This window comes from Cervus elaphus, chromosome 29 (genome assembly GCF_910594005.1).
Source record: "Cervus elaphus chromosome 29, mCerEla1.1, whole genome shotgun sequence".
In the NCBI taxonomy this organism is placed as follows: Eukaryota; Metazoa; Chordata; class Mammalia; order Artiodactyla; family Cervidae; genus Cervus; species Cervus elaphus.
The window spans coordinates 30,411,787-30,428,628 of NC_057843.1; the positions used below are offsets into that span (position 1 = coordinate 30,411,787).

At 36.1% G+C, this 16,842-nt stretch overlaps 1 protein-coding gene across 9 annotated transcripts in view; it reads left to right on the forward strand.

The window, feature by feature from the left end:
• The window catches only part of MPDZ (multiple PDZ domain crumbs cell polarity complex component), a 160,776-nt gene that overhangs the window by 72,154 nt on the left and 71,780 nt on the right, over window positions 1–16,842 (forward strand). For 7 of the 9 annotated variants that reach the window (XM_043890631.1, XM_043890630.1, XM_043890633.1 and 4 more), the window contains 7 exons: window positions 3,128–3,225; window positions 5,483–5,629; window positions 6,473–6,637; window positions 8,020–8,205; window positions 9,345–9,554; window positions 12,048–12,164; window positions 13,546–13,713. In XM_043890631.1, coding sequence (XP_043746566.1) covers window positions 3,128–3,225; window positions 5,483–5,629; window positions 6,473–6,637; window positions 8,020–8,205; window positions 9,345–9,554; window positions 12,048–12,164; window positions 13,546–13,713 — 1,091 coding nt within the window. The remainder of the gene's footprint in view (window positions 1–3,127; window positions 3,226–5,482; window positions 5,630–6,472; window positions 6,638–8,019; window positions 8,206–9,344; window positions 9,555–12,047; window positions 12,165–13,545; window positions 13,714–16,842) is intronic. The other 2 variants (XM_043890635.1, XM_043890639.1) reach the window with 2 other exon arrangements.

The window sequence follows — 16,842 nt, forward strand, 5'->3', positions numbered from 1 at the left end:
TAAGCCTTTCTGAGATTTCTGTCTCTATACACCTAGAATTCATCACACTGCTTAAAGAAATTTTAAGGCAGCATTGTTATACATAATTATGTCAACATGTTGCTGCTGTCTTTCTAGGCTGGGTGGTCCATGCTTCCTTGACCTGTCATTATTGCTTTAGGTGTTTGACAAACTAAATCTACTGAACAAAGCCCAAGACAGATATCTTTATGAGAATTCTGTCCTTCACTAAAATAGTTATATTGAAGTGCTGCAGTTCATTAAAACATTAGCTCCTTCATTGTTAAGTATTTTTCTTGCTGAAAATTGTGATTTAACTTTTTTGTTTTAAGTGAATATTTGTGTTCACAGCGATATCCCAAGAGTGAGATATATAGGATTCTCAGGTGTTAATCACAGTCTGCGATTTTTACACTAGGAAGTGTAGGAATTATTTAGGATAAAGTGAATACAGCAAGTGCTTTGTTGTTCAGTCGCTCTGTAATGTCCGACTCTTTGTGACCCCATAGGCTGTAGCATGTCAGGTTTCCCTGTCCTTCACAATCTCTCATAGTTTGCTCAAGCTCATGTCCATTGAGTTGATGATGCCATCCAGCCATCTCATCCTATGTCGCCTCTTTATCGTCCTGCCCCCAATCTTTCCCAGCATCAGGATCTTTTCCAATGAGTTGGCTCTTTGCATCAGGTGGCCAAAGTATTGGAGCTTCAGCATCAGTCCTTCCAATGAATATTCAGGGTTAATTTCCTTTAGGATTGACTGGTTGCTGTCCAAGGTACTCTCAAGAGTCTTGTCTAGCACGACAGTTTCTGGAAAAGGATTAAAAATGTTTCAAAGCATAAAACTTGAGATAGTAGATGGAGTGAGGGTAGTGGATGGTCTTAAAGGCTCAACCGTCTTGTTTTACTTTGGTGATGTGCATTGAGAGTGAGAGGGTCTAGACTTGGGATCAGGAGTCCCACAATCTTTTTAAAATAAAGGAAAAAATATCTATAAACAATTCTAATGCATCTACTCAAGTGCTGGTCCTCAGACAAGGGATAAGATACCGTTGACTCTTCCACATAAATTTGACTCATTGTGTGAGCCTGGCAAGTCATTTGACTTCTCAGTAACATCAGAAGTTTGAACTTTAGGGTTTTTTAAATATACCTGGAATCTCATCTTGGGGGCATTTGGGAAAGGGGGAACATGGAGGGTTTTTGTGACTGTAGATTGGTTGAATGAATACAAATCTTTTATTATTAGCTTACAGATTCCCTACTTTCTTTATTCAGAATCTCACCCTCCTTGAACACTGCTCATTGCTCACTTGTGTAACCACTGCAGAATCAGAGAAATGGGATATGGGAGGAGGTGGTACCAAACTGACCCTCCTGTTTTTAACTCTTACCAGGTTGAAACATCTCCTATAATCTGTGTTCACTCCTGCACTTTTATCCTCTCAGCATTGAATACGCATTTGAAGAGAAGACACTCATTTTGGGGGGCTAGTCTCCAGATTTTTAAAGAAATACATAGTTTACTGTTTCTAGTTTCTCAAAAATAAAGCTGAATATTATTAATTTAAAGCATAAAAAACTTGGAATAGGCCTGGAGTAAAAGCCCATTCATTCCACTAACAAGGAGGCAGTTAATGAGACATCTGAATTTTAGACTACTCTTTAAATTTGAGAATGGAATGCTAAAAGTGATGTTTAAAATCTAATTTAGGGAGTAGTGCCTTGTAAAGATTTTTTTAAAAGACAACCTTTATGAGTAAGAAATATGATGGCATGAAAATCCTTGAATATGACTTGAAAATTATCCTCAACCAGTTTATTTTGTTTTAATTCAGTATTCTTTGCATAATGGTTTTGTGAATTTCTTCACAAAATAGATTTCACTTTCCTTTTTTTTTTTTTTACCAATTAGTACGATTCCTATTATAGGGTTTTAATTTAATGTACATTTTCCATTTGTTTCTTCTTTTTTATTTATATTTTCTCATTGTACACGGAGTACGTGGAGTTGCATATATTATCTGTTAATTTCTTTTGTTTGTTTTTTCTGAGTCATAGCATGTTCCCTTCTGTACTCTGTAGAACCAAATGAAAATGAAATAGAGATTAACATAGCAGGCAGTATAGCTTTTTAATAGTCACTAGAGGGTCATCAAGTGAATCCTAGAGCTACTTGGAGTCCTCATTCTTTTAAATAAAAGTTGGATAATATATGGATACTTTAATTGAAATATAGTTAAGACCTAAAAGATATCTCTTAAAAGAGAATAGTCTTGGAATATACAGTTCTAAACTGAATTATTAAAATGTTTATAGAAATAAGAGTAAATCATGTATTAGGAGAAGAGCCAAACTTATTATTGTCATGGCAGTTCTTCCTCAGTTCTTGTCTCATTTCAACAAAAAATTGGTATGATGGACTGAAGGGTTTAAAACAACAGACAGTTATATCTCAGTTCAGCTCAAGCAAACAGATCTTTTATCAGACAGACACTCTGAAGACATGGGAGCAGGTCAACCCCAAAGGAGTTATCATCCTCCTCCTGATTCCTCTTGGCTTCCCCCTTTTATTACTTTCTGTCTCCTCCTCTTGGTTATGCCTGGTGCAAAATGCAAAATAGGGCTTGTGCTCACCACCGGTCAGTGAAAGTGAATGCAAATGGGCATCCACTCAAAGCCTATTGACAATTCCAAGTTATGTAACAGCAGGCTATGTTGTTTATGCCTTCCTATTATTCGGTCTTTTGTCAGATGTGTGTGTGTGTGTGTGTGTGTGTGTGTGTGTGTGTGTGTAGAGTATTTATGAACCCTTAATGGGCTTCTTCCTAGCTACCTAAGGTTACCTGGAGAAGCCCCCGTGATTAGTGTGCCTTGGACACATGTGCACTAGTTAGAACAATCTCTGTGGTTATTTTGTAGCATATTTGTGAGCTCCCCTGGGTGTGTCTAGGATGGGGTTTAGAGATCAGCCTGCATCCTTTTCAGCCAGGCAGCCCCTCATTGCTCATGCCTGACTTCCTACCTGACAGTATGGCAGACAGGTCCTCGTCACTGTGTCCCTGGCACAGAAGACTGAGACACGGAGATTTGTGTCGTGCGTCACTAATCGTGTCCTCTCTCCCGTTAGTGTCAGCTGACAGAGAGGAAGCAGAAGATGCGCAACAGCAGGAGGCTGCCCTGCTGGCCAAGTGGCAGAGGACGATGGGGATTAACTATGAGATAGTGGTACGTTGGCTTCCCCTCCCTAACTTCCCAACTTGTAAACTGTATTTGAGCAGGGAGTTTCTGACAGTGATAAAGATGACTATTGTAAATAGTCCTAGAGAAGTTGCAAACACCAGGGTTTTTTTTCAAAGACCTAAGTGTGCTGATTCAGATATTAAAAAATTCAAGTTGGAGAAAGTTGGATAGTAAGTAACCAAGGTGCTAAAGTACATGGAATGGAAGTTTTAGAACTTATAATTCATCACTGTTTCTCATAGTAGTATATATTATATGGATAAAAGGAAGAGTTTTTCAGATTCTCATTCCTGGGATTTATGGAAAGAATCAGAATAGAATAACAGAATTTACTTGAAAATAAAACAAAAATCATCATGACCTAGTACAGAATTGTAAAAAGAACTTTTCCCTATTTTATCATTTTTGATGATAAAGAATCTTTATCATTCTTATGCTCTTACTCTTCTTGAGGGTTTTTAGTCTGCATGCTTTTTTCATTTTACTTAGGCCATAGTGAACATTTTATGTTTATTTAACAACTTGCATACCTAGAGTAGCAGTTGTGATCTGCTGTTCTAAAACATGTTTTAATGAAGTGGAAATTGATTATGAATCTTTAGGTATATACCAGCAAATTTCAGGAATTTCAAAAGGAACAATAAAATACTTGGTTAGGTAAAAATTTTCATGTTGCTTATGATATTCAAGTAGCTCTAGATTAAAGATGATAAAACACAAGAGATAATTATATATAATATTAATAAAAATAACATTCACTGAGTACTTTGTGTCAAGCAGTACTCTCAGTGTTTCTTTTAATCCTCATTACAAAGTTATTTTTTTAAACACTCAATTTGTGTCAAATAAGATTTGAGTAAGTACAGTTGTGACCACAGTTTTAAATTGAGTCAAGAAAGAAGAGAACCAAGTTCAGCTTAACTATTGTTAGTTTAGCATGAAATGAGCGTTGGGAGGTTCCTTTGTGGGTGGGGTTATCATGGCTGGCATGCATAACGGAGACTGCGCTCCTTTGGGTCACACTTGAGTAGTAAGAGCACGCTTTCGCTAGCCACTCCTCACAGAGGTCAGAACGGAGACTGTGGACTCTTAGCTGCCCTTTGCCTACATGTTGTTTTGGTGGCACTTCCAGTAATGTATCAAGGGTGAAAATTTATTATAAGTCAGAATGGACTAAGCTATTTATAGGCCCTTATCAAACACAGGTGACTATGACATGTCTGGATTTACAGTTGCTTCCTCTGTAGTTACACAGCATGAATGAAGTTATAGGAGGAGTGGGGTAGTAGAGAGAAGGATTGATGGATGTTGTAAGTGGGGACATGGACGGCTGCATGGAGGAAGTGATACCTAAATAAGGAATTGAAGGATTTTGTCAAGAATAGATTTAAAACTTAGATAATGCAGCTTCCAGGATTAACTCTGCGCTCATTATCATTAAGATTTGAAAAAGATCTTTTATAATTAAACAGTATTTTTCTCAGTCTCTCTATCGATCAGTTCCCTTAACTATAAAGGGGATAAAGCAGATCATCTTTAGTATACTTTCTGATTTTAATATTATAGTGATTGGACTGTCTGTAAAAATAGTGATTTCCTAATGTTCTTCATTATTTAGAGTAACAGTCAGAAATAAAAAGTTTACTCTCCTGTTTTAAGCTTTGATTCACTTTTAAAGACAAGTGTTGTCCCCTTGATACAGTTTATGGTCCAGAGCCTGGGCCGTGGGTTCAGACTGCTGAAGTTCCAAGTGCTTTTGTTAGCTGTGTGACTCTGTTGAAACTGACCTCTCAGAACCTCATTTTTGTAAGTTTGGAAGCAGGGATAGACATTGTACCTGTTTATGAAAAGTAAGTGAGATAGTCTGCGTGATGGGATTTGTATAGTCCTGGCACATGGAAGGTGGTAAGGGTGTGTCTTTCTGTGTGTGGTTTGAGCTCAGGCTTCTGATATTATCAGTGGTCCTCTGACTACCCTCCATCTGGTATCGGCATCTTAGATAGCACAGAGTGTCTTGGAAGCTTGCACCTGGCTGCTTCCTCTTGGTTTGTGTTGGTTCAGGAAACTAATAGACATCAATACTCTTTCCAAGGCAAAACGCTAAAGGTTTGCAGCTTTAAAATAAGGTTTTTGAAGTTTTTGTGAGAAATTTGACCTTCTGGGGGGTGAACATAAAATACATATACAGAAAAAGAAAAAAATGAAAGAATATTAAAAATTGTGATGATATTTCTCCTTTCAGGTGGCTCACGTGAGCAAGTTCAGCGAGAACAGTGGGTTGGGAATAAGTCTGGAAGCAACAGTCGGCCATCATTTTATTCGATCTGTCCTCCCGGAAGGTCCTGTTGGACACAGTGGGAAGCTTTTCAGTGGAGATGAGCTGTTGGAAGTAAGCAAGCTATTCCATCTTCCCCTTCGTAAATAAAATTCTGAAAAGGCTGTGGGAGGCTTAATGTGGTGAACAATTAAGTTCTTATTTTAAGTTCCTCCTTCAAAGGGTACTTGAGAGAGATACACAAGTAAAACTTTACCCAGAGCAGAAATTTCCTATCTGTATGTACATTGATCATCAGACCTAATTCCATGCATGGTTTTTGTTTGTTTTAGGTCCAGAGAATATAAAAACTGTCTTTACATTTTTTTAAACATTCAATTTTTAGAATAGGTAATATGTTCATGTTTCATAATCACATATAAGACAAAGACATACTCCAGTGAGTAGTGTTTTTTCTGTCCCAACCCTTCATTAGGTGTAACTGCTTATTACTGGTTCTATTAAATCTTCCAGATATTTTTAATGAATATGTAAGAAAATTTGAATTTATTAATTTATCCCACTTTTTAAATGTATTAGTATATAATAAAATACATTCCATTTTTTATCTTGAAGTTTTTCATTTAATGGTGATATATCATTTTAAAACAAGCTTTATTCTTTGGAAACAATTTTGTTAATTCTCCCCTTCCAAACTATTACACAGGCATATGAAACATGGGTGAAAGCTAGTGATCTTTCTGTGAGTACTTTAGAAGGTCCAATTCCAGTAAGACTGTAGTGTTGCACGTAAATTATTTTAGGTAACACTACTACAGATCCAGCCATAGTTCTGAGCATAGTGCAGCTATGATCATCCCTTCAGTACAATTTATATTAATGTAATAAAATATTGCTTTGAAAGGAGTAGTCCTGTTAGGAAGTGTTCTTTCTTGGCCAACTTTTCCTTTTGCACAGGTGAATGGCATAACCCTGCTTGGGGAGAATCACCAGGATGTGGTGACTGTTCTGAAAGAGCTGCCCGTGGAGGTGACAATGGTGTGCTGTCGTCGAACCGTGCCGCCTGCTGCCCCGTCGGAGGTGGAGAGCCTGGACTTGTGTGACATGGAACTAACAGAAAAGGTGTCAGACGTGCAGATATGGGAGACTAATCTGAATGTGCAATGGGAAGGCTATATGGCATTTAAAAGTTTTTAAGCCTTTTTTTTTCTTACTTGGTGCTGATTTCCTCACAAATCCTCTGGCATATAGGATAGACTTTGGAGTCAGACAGACCTAGGTTTGAATCAGGCTTGACCCTTCCTCTCTCTGTGACCATGGGCAAGTCACTTCATCTTTCTGAATCTCACTTTTCTTGAGGTAAAATGTCAGTCATTAGGTATTATTGCAAAATAGGTGCTTGAATAGTTTATTCACAGGATTCCTATGAAATGGACACTTGCCCCCTTAACAGGAGATTGAAATATGAAAGTAGTGAGTATATAGTACATATCTAGTCAGATACTTTTGTATAACCTCCTCAGCTCAGTGCTTGTCATGTGGGTGATAAGAATAGGGGAAAATAAGAAACATAATGCCAAATTCTGTAGAAATCAGTCTACCACCATACATGTCCAGATATATTTTAATGTGATATAAATGGGATTATTACAATAAAGCAGATGGACGGATTTGCATCCATGGTTCTACTGTGCAATAATTGTTAAAAAAGCAAAGAGAGCATTTAAAGTAGCATTTCATCATCAAAAACATTTTTCCTATCTAGTGTTTTCAAGAGATATACAAAACTGAATTAACCTAGATTCACTGTAATATATTTGACTAAAAGAAGCTAATGTTTGAACCCCTATTTTTGTGCCAAATGCTTTTTAAATATTACCTTACTTTATCCACAAAAATTCTTTGAGATGGGTAACTGTGAAGCCCAGGTTAAGAATGCAGCTCAAGGCAACAGAGATAAAAGAAAAATAATAGAGGAAGTCTTCAAGCCAAGGCCAATGTGTCTTCAGATATCATCTTGGCACTATGCATGTTAATTTATTAATGAAATAATCAAGTGCACAACTCACAGGATTTTAGAACCCTTGTCTGCTCAGTATGCAGAACTTATACATACAGCCATTTCCTCTTGAATTGTTCTAGTTTATCATAAGCATTCTTTTTCTTTAATATCAAAACTGGCTTTACATTTCTTTTTCTAACAACAGATGTGATTCAGACACTGATGAAAAAGGTGAAAATCACACAGAATTATGCTGCTAAGATAGAATCACTATATATTTTTATGGAAGCTCTTTGAACCATACATTTTAAGTGCCTATTACAAGTTAGGCTATTTCTAAGTTGATACCTTAATTCATAAAGATTTCTTGATTGTTGCTGCTCATATGTGAGTACTATATTCTGGACAGATGCTGGGAATCTCCCTTTTACTCGTAGCATTGGTATGTACATCTGCGGATCTAGTACATCTGAAATAAGAGCTGTCTGGTCTGTTTATCCAGCCTCACGTAGATCTAGGTGAGTTCATCGGGTCCTCGGAGACAGAGGATCCTGTGCTGACTATGACTGATGTGGGTCGGAATGCAGAGGAAATTCAAGGACCTTTGGCTATGTGGGAAGCCGATGTTCAGAACATAGAGCTGGAGAAAGGGAGCAAAGGACTTGGTTTTAGCATTTTAGATTACCAGGTAAATATATCCTACTTTTAACAAAATTTTTTTTTTAAAGATAACAGATGCTATACACATGTTGTTACTGGTAGAGCAAAAGTAGATAATACTTTAGAGTCATCAAATATGTATTCTTGTTTCTAGTCTTTCAGAATAATAATTCATAATAAGATTATTACTATAAAGCATTTCTTTTGGCATTGAGTTTTTTGAGCTCTTTTATATTTCAGCTCTCGGAAATTTGAAGATTATGCAGAATACTTTCTAGGAATATCATAGAAATACAGTTTTTCTGTTTCTTTGGGGAATATGCCTAAATTGTTTTTATTTCCTTATTGTTAATGGATGGTTTGTATTTGAGTGATAAGACAGAAACTATCAAATACTTACTTCTTTTGTCTGAAGTGAATGATAGATATATCATTTTGGACATATTGTAAATTCTCGTATTCTTATTAGTTGACCAGACTTAATGAATAATCTTGAATGAGGTCAGGTCAGGTGTAGCCTGGGTCCTTGTGCTGAGCTCTGGGCTGAGTTACTGGGGGGAGGCAACTGCTGGTCTGACGGAGTGCAGCTGCTGCTCCTCATGAATTAGTGCTGAGCTGGAAGGCTGTCTCAGATGACTCCAGAGAGTTGTATTCTTTCTCAGGCATGGTTCTGGAGTCTTGTTCTAATATTAAGGTTGCTGTGTATCAGAAACACTGCATTATCAACTACTATATGGCCTCCTTCTGTATTTCTTCATTCCAAAAACAAGCCCGTTCCTCAGAACACTCACATCTACTGATGTTCCACAATAGTAATAGCCTGTCAGTAAATGCTGCTGTTAATAATTCATGAATCTCAGATGATAGTTATAAAATTGGACAGTGTGTCAGTAGCTGAAGTCACAATTTTAAATTTACCTATAAAATTTAAAAGATCTACTTGGGAACCATTGAAAGTGGGGATACCATTGTTTAGGAGGATTCTTCCTAAACTCTTTAAAATGGAGATAGCCTTCACCCAGATAATTCAGTGGAAGTGTTGTATGGAATTTTTAAAAGACACTTTGAAAAATTTACCCATCCATTACAATGCAGAGAGTGCAACCTATAATAACATTTTTAAGTGTAGAAAGAAGTTGCCTGCTCTTTGCTTTCTCGTCCTGTCAGGATCCAATTGATCCAGCAAGCACTGTGATCGTCATTCGTTCTTTGGTGCCTGGTGGAATTGCCGAAAAGGATGGGCGACTACTCCCTGGAGATCGACTCATGTTTGTCAATGATGTTAACTTGGAAAACAGCAGTCTCGAGGAAGCTGTACAGGCCCTGAAGGGTGCACCATCAGGAACTGTGAGAATAGGTGTTGCCAAGCCTTTGCCTGTAAGAATTCAGATTCTATTGATTTCTTTTTATTTGCAAATAAAAGTGACTTTCAACCTTTTTGCTTCAGGTATTTTCGTGATTGAATCATGATTTTTGATGCTTTTCATCAGCATGGTTATTGGCTCCATGAGTGTAAAAATTTAATTTTGAGTGCTTCCCTGGTGGCTCAGAGGTTAAAGCGTCTGCCTGCGTCTGCCCACAATGCGGGCAGATGTGGGTTCGATCCCTAGGTCGGGAAGATCCCTTGGAGAAGGAAACGGCAACCCACTCCAGTATTCTTGCCTGGAGAATCCCATGGACGGAGGAGCCTGGTGGGCTACAGTCCACAGGGTCGCAAAGAGTTGGACACGACTGAGTGACTTCACTTTCACTTCTAATATTTCTTAAAAGGATAAAGGAAAGAAACAGCCAGGAAGTTCAGAAATAAATTTAAAAGTTAATGTTCTGTGGTTTACTTTTAGCTTTTTTTAATTCAAAAATAAGGTCATGATCAATATAGAAACAAATGTTTTTCAAAGAAATAGGCTTTAAAATATCTATACCAGTAAGTTGACGTATTAGAGAAATTAATAACAACAGCGAACAGTGGAATCTTCAGTTATAGTGGAAGAAATAGAATCTCTGTCAGAGTGGATTAAGTCCCAGTATTCTGTTGACTTCAAAATATTTGTTGTATAATTACTGCAGAACAAGAAATTGAACTTTCTAATTTAGATTCATCAGCCTGTAGCTCTCCTCCTGGGAGGGAATAGCATTCATGTTATTAATTACTGCAATATAAAAACAACTAATAAATTCATGCTACATAATGTTAGTATGATTATTGGGTACAGCGATTGCAGCATAGCACTTATCATTGAATTGCAATGAAATATTAGAGATGGTCTCACTATTTGTATTTTTTTCAGTGTATAAATATATTTTAAGTGAAAAGGACAAATAATATTCTCTCTTAAATAAACATAAACACATAGATATATATGCATAAGCATCGAATAAAAGTCTGTTGACTTTGTCAAAGAGTTTGTTTAGATTGTAAGCTTGTTGATGTATTTAAAATGTTGAGTAGATTTTTCATGCTCTGCTTTTCGTTCCACAACAAATTTTGGTAACCTGTGAAAATGTATTTATGAAACTAGGAAGAAAGGAAGGGAAGAAGAAAGAGAATATTAAGCAAACCTCAAATGAAACCAGGATTGTAGGAATCAGAACAAGGGTTCAGTATGAAGAGTGTAAGAATGAAGATAGTGCATTATGGGACTCTGCATATTTATTAGGATTGACCATACATATGGTTCTGGTCTTTCTGTTACACAAAGAAAATGGCAAACATGATCAATACATGTGTTTTACTGCCCTTAAGGGAAAATTGTGCCACTTAACTCAAGCAATCTTTTTTCTTCCCTAGCTGTTTCCAAAATAAGTTTCTTTCATACGAGTATTTAGTATTTCAAATTGAATATGCATTGCAATTGTGATAAATCTCATTTATATGAAGTCAGTTTTACTAAAAATTAGGCTCATATGTGTGGGCAAAGAAGATAAACATTTTTTTTTTCTCTGAAATACTTTTGCACATATTGGTGATACAGGGTGATGTAGGCAAGACAATCTAAATGTTTTAGCCTGTTTGTTCCTGATATTTAAGAAGAATGCTAGGTTTTCCATCACTGTGATCATGGTTATAATTTGACTTCTCAGGAGTGCAATATAAGTGTATTGTATACATACAGAGTTGGTGGTGTATTTTAAGCCTTGCTAAATTAAGAGACTTCATTGAGAGTTTACTAACGTCCCTTGTCAAGGAAATTAACATTCTTTAAAATAATCAGGAGTGCAGTGTAAGTATATTGTACACATATAGAGTTGATGGTGATGGTTGTATTTTGAGCCATGCTAAACTAAGAGACTCCATTGAGAGTTCACTAACTATCCTTGTCAGAGAAATTACATTCTTTAAAGTAATATTCTAGTAAGGAATGACAGAGAGATATTGGTCCTCCTTTTTAATGTTTTCTTTTTCTGCAGATTCTTCTGTCTTAACACCTAAAAGTTGCCTTATTTCTGTATTTAGAAGTCATTATTCAAGTCGAGTATTTGGTAGGTGACCAGAAGTGACCAGAAGACTATTATAATGTAAAAAATTGTTGATTTTGATAATCTTTTTGTAAGAAGGGTAAAGAAGTTCGTAGAAAGGCATTCTCATCTAGCAGATGATGTTGGTATTGGGATAAGCATTCTTATTGTGTCTTAAAATATAAAACTGTTCAGTATGAATATTTATTATATTTCTTGCTCATCATTTATGTTAAAGTCGTTTGTTTATGATGACTTTATAACTTGAAAACATTATTTGAAAACGTTCCAATTTTTTCTCCCCCCCTTATTTTTTTCTCCCCTCTCCTCTATTTTCCCTTTCCCTCCCTCTTTTCTGTTCTCCCTCTTTTTCATGAACTCATCCTCAAACACTGAACTTCATTCTCCCTGCAGCTGTCCCCAGAAGAGGGTTATGTTTCTGCTAAGGAGGATTCCTTTCTCTACCCGCCACATTCCTGCGAGGAGGAAGGGCTGGCTGATAAAGCCCTCTTCAGGGCTGACTTGGCTCTGGTTAGTTGCGCCCTGGCTTATCAAGCTTTCTTTCAAAATCTTACATGTCTTATTTTTGCTTTTCAAAACATTCTGAAGTTTTACTGTATTCTTTGTTCATTATCTTTTGGAAAACTTAACATTTTATTTTCAACTTCAGTAGTTCTCACAGTTCAAAATGAGAAGAAAAGCAAACCATTATATACCTGAAAAATGTTGAATTTGTGGGGGAAATTCAGTTAGCAGTGTATTATGTCAACATGTAAAATTAATCTTTACATCATACCAAAAGTTATTAGAGCACTGTTTGCTCTAAATACGTACTTGAGTATCTCTAAGCATTCTTTAACTGTTTTCAGTATTCATTCATAGATCACTTATTTTACCTTCCTTTTAATGATGTAAGTTATATTATTTCATTAGATAATAATATGAAAGTCACATACATTGGTTCACTTGTGGATTAAGAGCACAGAAGCTTCCAAAAGAGGGAATGTTCATGTTTTCTATGAATACATGTTTGTTAGCATTATTGATTTACCAGAAGCTTTTACATTAAAATTTTATTTTTACTTGGTCTATATAAAATCATTCACTGTAATAACTACACTTAGGGACCACTGGAGGCCCAACTTTGTTGGGTGAATACATGGTTCTTGCTCCTGAGAACCTTATGGTCTGGTAGAGGAGCCAGTGCTATGTTAATACTTAATAAAGTATAAAACTAAATATCAGATATAAATATGCATATGACATTTATACAAGTGTAAAAATTACACATCCTATTCCTAGTACTTCTACCATTAAAGCCAGGTTCCTGACCTAAAATTTTTTTTGGAGGGCTGGGAAGCATTCCTCAGTGTGACTAGAAAGGAATATTTTAAATACTTGTCTTAGTGGTGTTGGACTAGTGAGAGGTTTCAAATCTGTGAAATTCTCCATTAGGTGTTTATAACTAATTGTGCACATCTGGCTTTGATTCTAATAATCCTATTGTCGAAGGATATGGTTCTTGTTAGTTATTTTTCAATTGCCAGCTCCTGAATCAGCCATTTGGAAAGTTTTGGTGTATATTGCAATCAGTACAATAATTTCACTTTGTAATTCCAGGTAACTGGAAAAAAGTATTTTTTTAAATTATAGAAATATTTAAACTTAGAATTGCTCCAAGCCCTTGTTTGTTACTTTTTGCCCTTTCATTGATGAAACAAAATAACCCTCTATGCTAGCACCAGTTTGTCTTTGTTCTGTTACAGTAGTTAGTTTCTGATGTGTTGAAGAGAGTGAAGAGGTCCTTAAATAGGTCCTTAAATAGAGAATAGGATAGACCAAAGAATGATACCAGTATGCCCTTTAGTCTTAGAACAGAATTCCCGTCTGATATTATTGTTTTTATTCCTAGGTGAACGCAAATGATGCTGACTTAGCAGATGAATCTGCCTTTGAGTCACAGTACTCTCCTGATAATGACAGCATCTACTCTACTCAAGCCTCTATTTTATCTCTTCATGGCAGTGCTTGTAGTGATAACCTGAATTATGGTCCCTCCCTTCCATCTTCTCCTCCCAAGGTACAAAGGAAATACCATTTTATTTATGAGAGAACTTACTTCCCAGAGATCATTGCTAATGGGATTTTGTGGGAGTGGCATGTTAAAGAACTTATGTTTATGAAGTGATGACTTCACTCTTAAAGTGCAGTTTCCTTTTGGTAGTGTTAGCTGGATATCTTGTAGACTCTGAGGGACTCTTTAAATCTGGGTTCTGTGATACAGTGTGATAGGTACAAGATTTCAAAACTTTGATTAGGATTTGCATATTAGACAAAAATTTTAATGAAATGTATTTCTTAAATTGTGTATTTGGTAGTGTCTACTTTGGAAAAATTACAAGAGTAACTTTATTTTCTGAATGGTTTTAAAACTGATTTCCATGGGAAGTTAGATAGTAAAATAGTCCTTGCATTAGTTTAATACTTATTGTCTAAGTTGAACTTAATGCCGTCATTTATTTTTATATAAAATAATGCCAAAGAATATGTAAAAACCACCGTGAATGGCAAAGAATGTTTAAGTCACTGCAAGTGAATGAAGAATTTAGCTACTGTATGATATGTCTGTGCCATCGACATTTTCGAAATAGGTTACTGGTGTAAGTGCCTCACCCAACTCTATTCATTTTCTTGGTGACACACTCTATAATTTTTTTTCCTTTATTTAATTTTTTTCTATAATTTTTAATAAGTAACATTTTATAAAGTTTATTCAGTCTTTTGGTGTGAGATGATATATCACTGTTTCAGTTTGGATTTCTGATTGCTTATGAAGTGGAACAGGTTTTCATATATTGGCCATGTAGTTTTCACATCCACCAATGGCATCTTCATATCTTTTGGTCATTTTATAATGGAGTTGCTTGTCTTTCTATTGATTTCTTGGACTCGTTTATATTTCCTAGAAATTTAATAAACAGCAGTTCAGTGTATATTTACTTATGAGTGTGTATGTGAGTGTGTATATTTTGAAAATCTGAAAATGTGTAGGAATGATTCCTTTAAACTTCAGGAAAGAAATTATTCTTGGAGAAAAAAGAAAGCATGGGAAGTTGGTTGTATCTGTAATATTGGTACGTTATATCCTTTTAAGAAGAAAGAGAAATTGAAGAAAATATGCCAAAATATTACTATATGTTAAGTCTGGGCAAAAGGTTCATATAAGGATATATTTTCCTTATTTTTCCATGTTGGAAATATATTGTAAATAAACATAATCAATTCAGTAAAAGATTGGATAATAATTCTTTTTTAAATATGTGAAATACATATTTTCCACATAAATTCAGTAGGAAGGGAATCTGTATTTATAAGTCAGTCGGAAAGTAGAATTTCGATAGGCCTTGGGCAATTTTCCTCCTTTTCTGATTAACAGGAAATTTTTTGGCCAGAACATTTTCAAAGCATTTTCTCTTATGGTCAAGGTGCACCTGTTATCCTCGCAAATGATGCTGGGCAATCTCCTTGAATTGGTTTGCAAGGTATAATCTTGAATGGAGCAGCTACTCCTCTCTCACAACACCTGAGACTATCTGACTGAGTCCTGTCTGGGGCATGTTCCTTCTTTTGTGGCCCCAGGGCTGGAAGCTGAGTTCATCTCCTAATGGCATCTTCTAATCTGCTGCGTAGCACACTCCTTCTTGCCAGTGGGACATATTGCATTGTTTAGCTTAGTAATTGTTACTTAACGGGATTACACAACGTGCATACTGAGAAGCATATATTTTACAGGGCGAATGCTGGCTATGCACAGAACAACATATTGGCTTACTGAAGTTTGTTTGCCTCTTTTTTTTTTTTTTCCAAGGCAGTTTACTCTTTTGTTGAAGCAAATTTTGGCAAGCTGGCCTATCAACTGAAATATTTAAACTACAAAACAACAAAGGAGACACTAATGAGGGTGTTTTAAAACACATTGTGAAACTCCTGTGTGATTTCAGTCTTCTTAGAAAGCAGGACTGTTTGTGTATCGTGGTGCATCTTTGCCACTTTTTTGGCTTGTTTGTTTTTGTATTTGTTTTGTGGCATTTTTTTAGTACTAAGATATTTTGCTGGAAAATTGAAAAAGTTAGATTATTCATTCATCTTCCTATTTCTTTGCACTAAATTTATTTTAAAAAGACAGAGCGACAATTTGTTATAGAACTTTGAGCCAGCCATTTTTCTTAAAGAAAAGTGAGCTCATTTGGGGATTCTTCAATTGAAAAAAATCTTACCACGTGTGATCTTTAAGAAAAAGAGGAAACCCCCATACTGATTTGAAAGAAGGGTAAAAGAGTGCAAGGATCTCATTGATTCCTCAGATATTTGACTTTGCTAGTCATGTAATAATCATGTAGCCTTAAATGGTGACTGGAAATGCACAAATAAGTTTACCTGTTTTCTTTACCCTGTGAGAAGGCTCTGCCCTTTGCCAGGCATGCTGCTGGAAGCTCTGAGAGCTGGTCACCCAGAACAGGGTCTTATTATAGAGGGAGGCCTTCTTCCTAGGTCCAGGGCCTGGACCTAGACCACTGCTTAGCATGGCACTGTAGGGATACATTGAAGCTTCTCTGCACAGAATTCTCCCATTTGGGGGATCATTCTGCCTTTTTTTTTTAAATAAAGGAATTGTGTTTGCTTAATTTGATTAATAATCATTTAGGGACTTAGGGGAAAAAACATTACTCAAGAATCTGACAAATAAGGCCATTTCCATGGTATTTGGATTACTGGAGTCAGGTCACTGAAAGGTGTACATAAAAGGCAAGAAGCTAGTTGATTTTCTTATTCTTTTAGGTTTTAATTTTTTCATGAGTATTTTTATCCACTTTTCCTTCTCACCTCCAAAGACATAATAGAATGCAGAAATAATTGTTTTAGAAACTTACTAAATACTTGTACACTTTCGTTTTAAAGCTCAATATGGTTTTGTGGGAGAAGATACTTTTTCTCTATTTTGACTTAATAGTCCAATCAATAAAGATTCAGTAGCTGTGTAATGCATTTCCTTCTCCTCTTCTTATCCGCACGCCCGTGCCCCACACACCCTAGTGCACCCGTCATCTCTCTCCTTGCTCCAGGGATGAAAAGATTACCAGTTTGGTGCATATCCTACATTCCTGAATGTTGGTCCCCAGGAAATGCAGTTGATTCTAGTGCAAGTTGA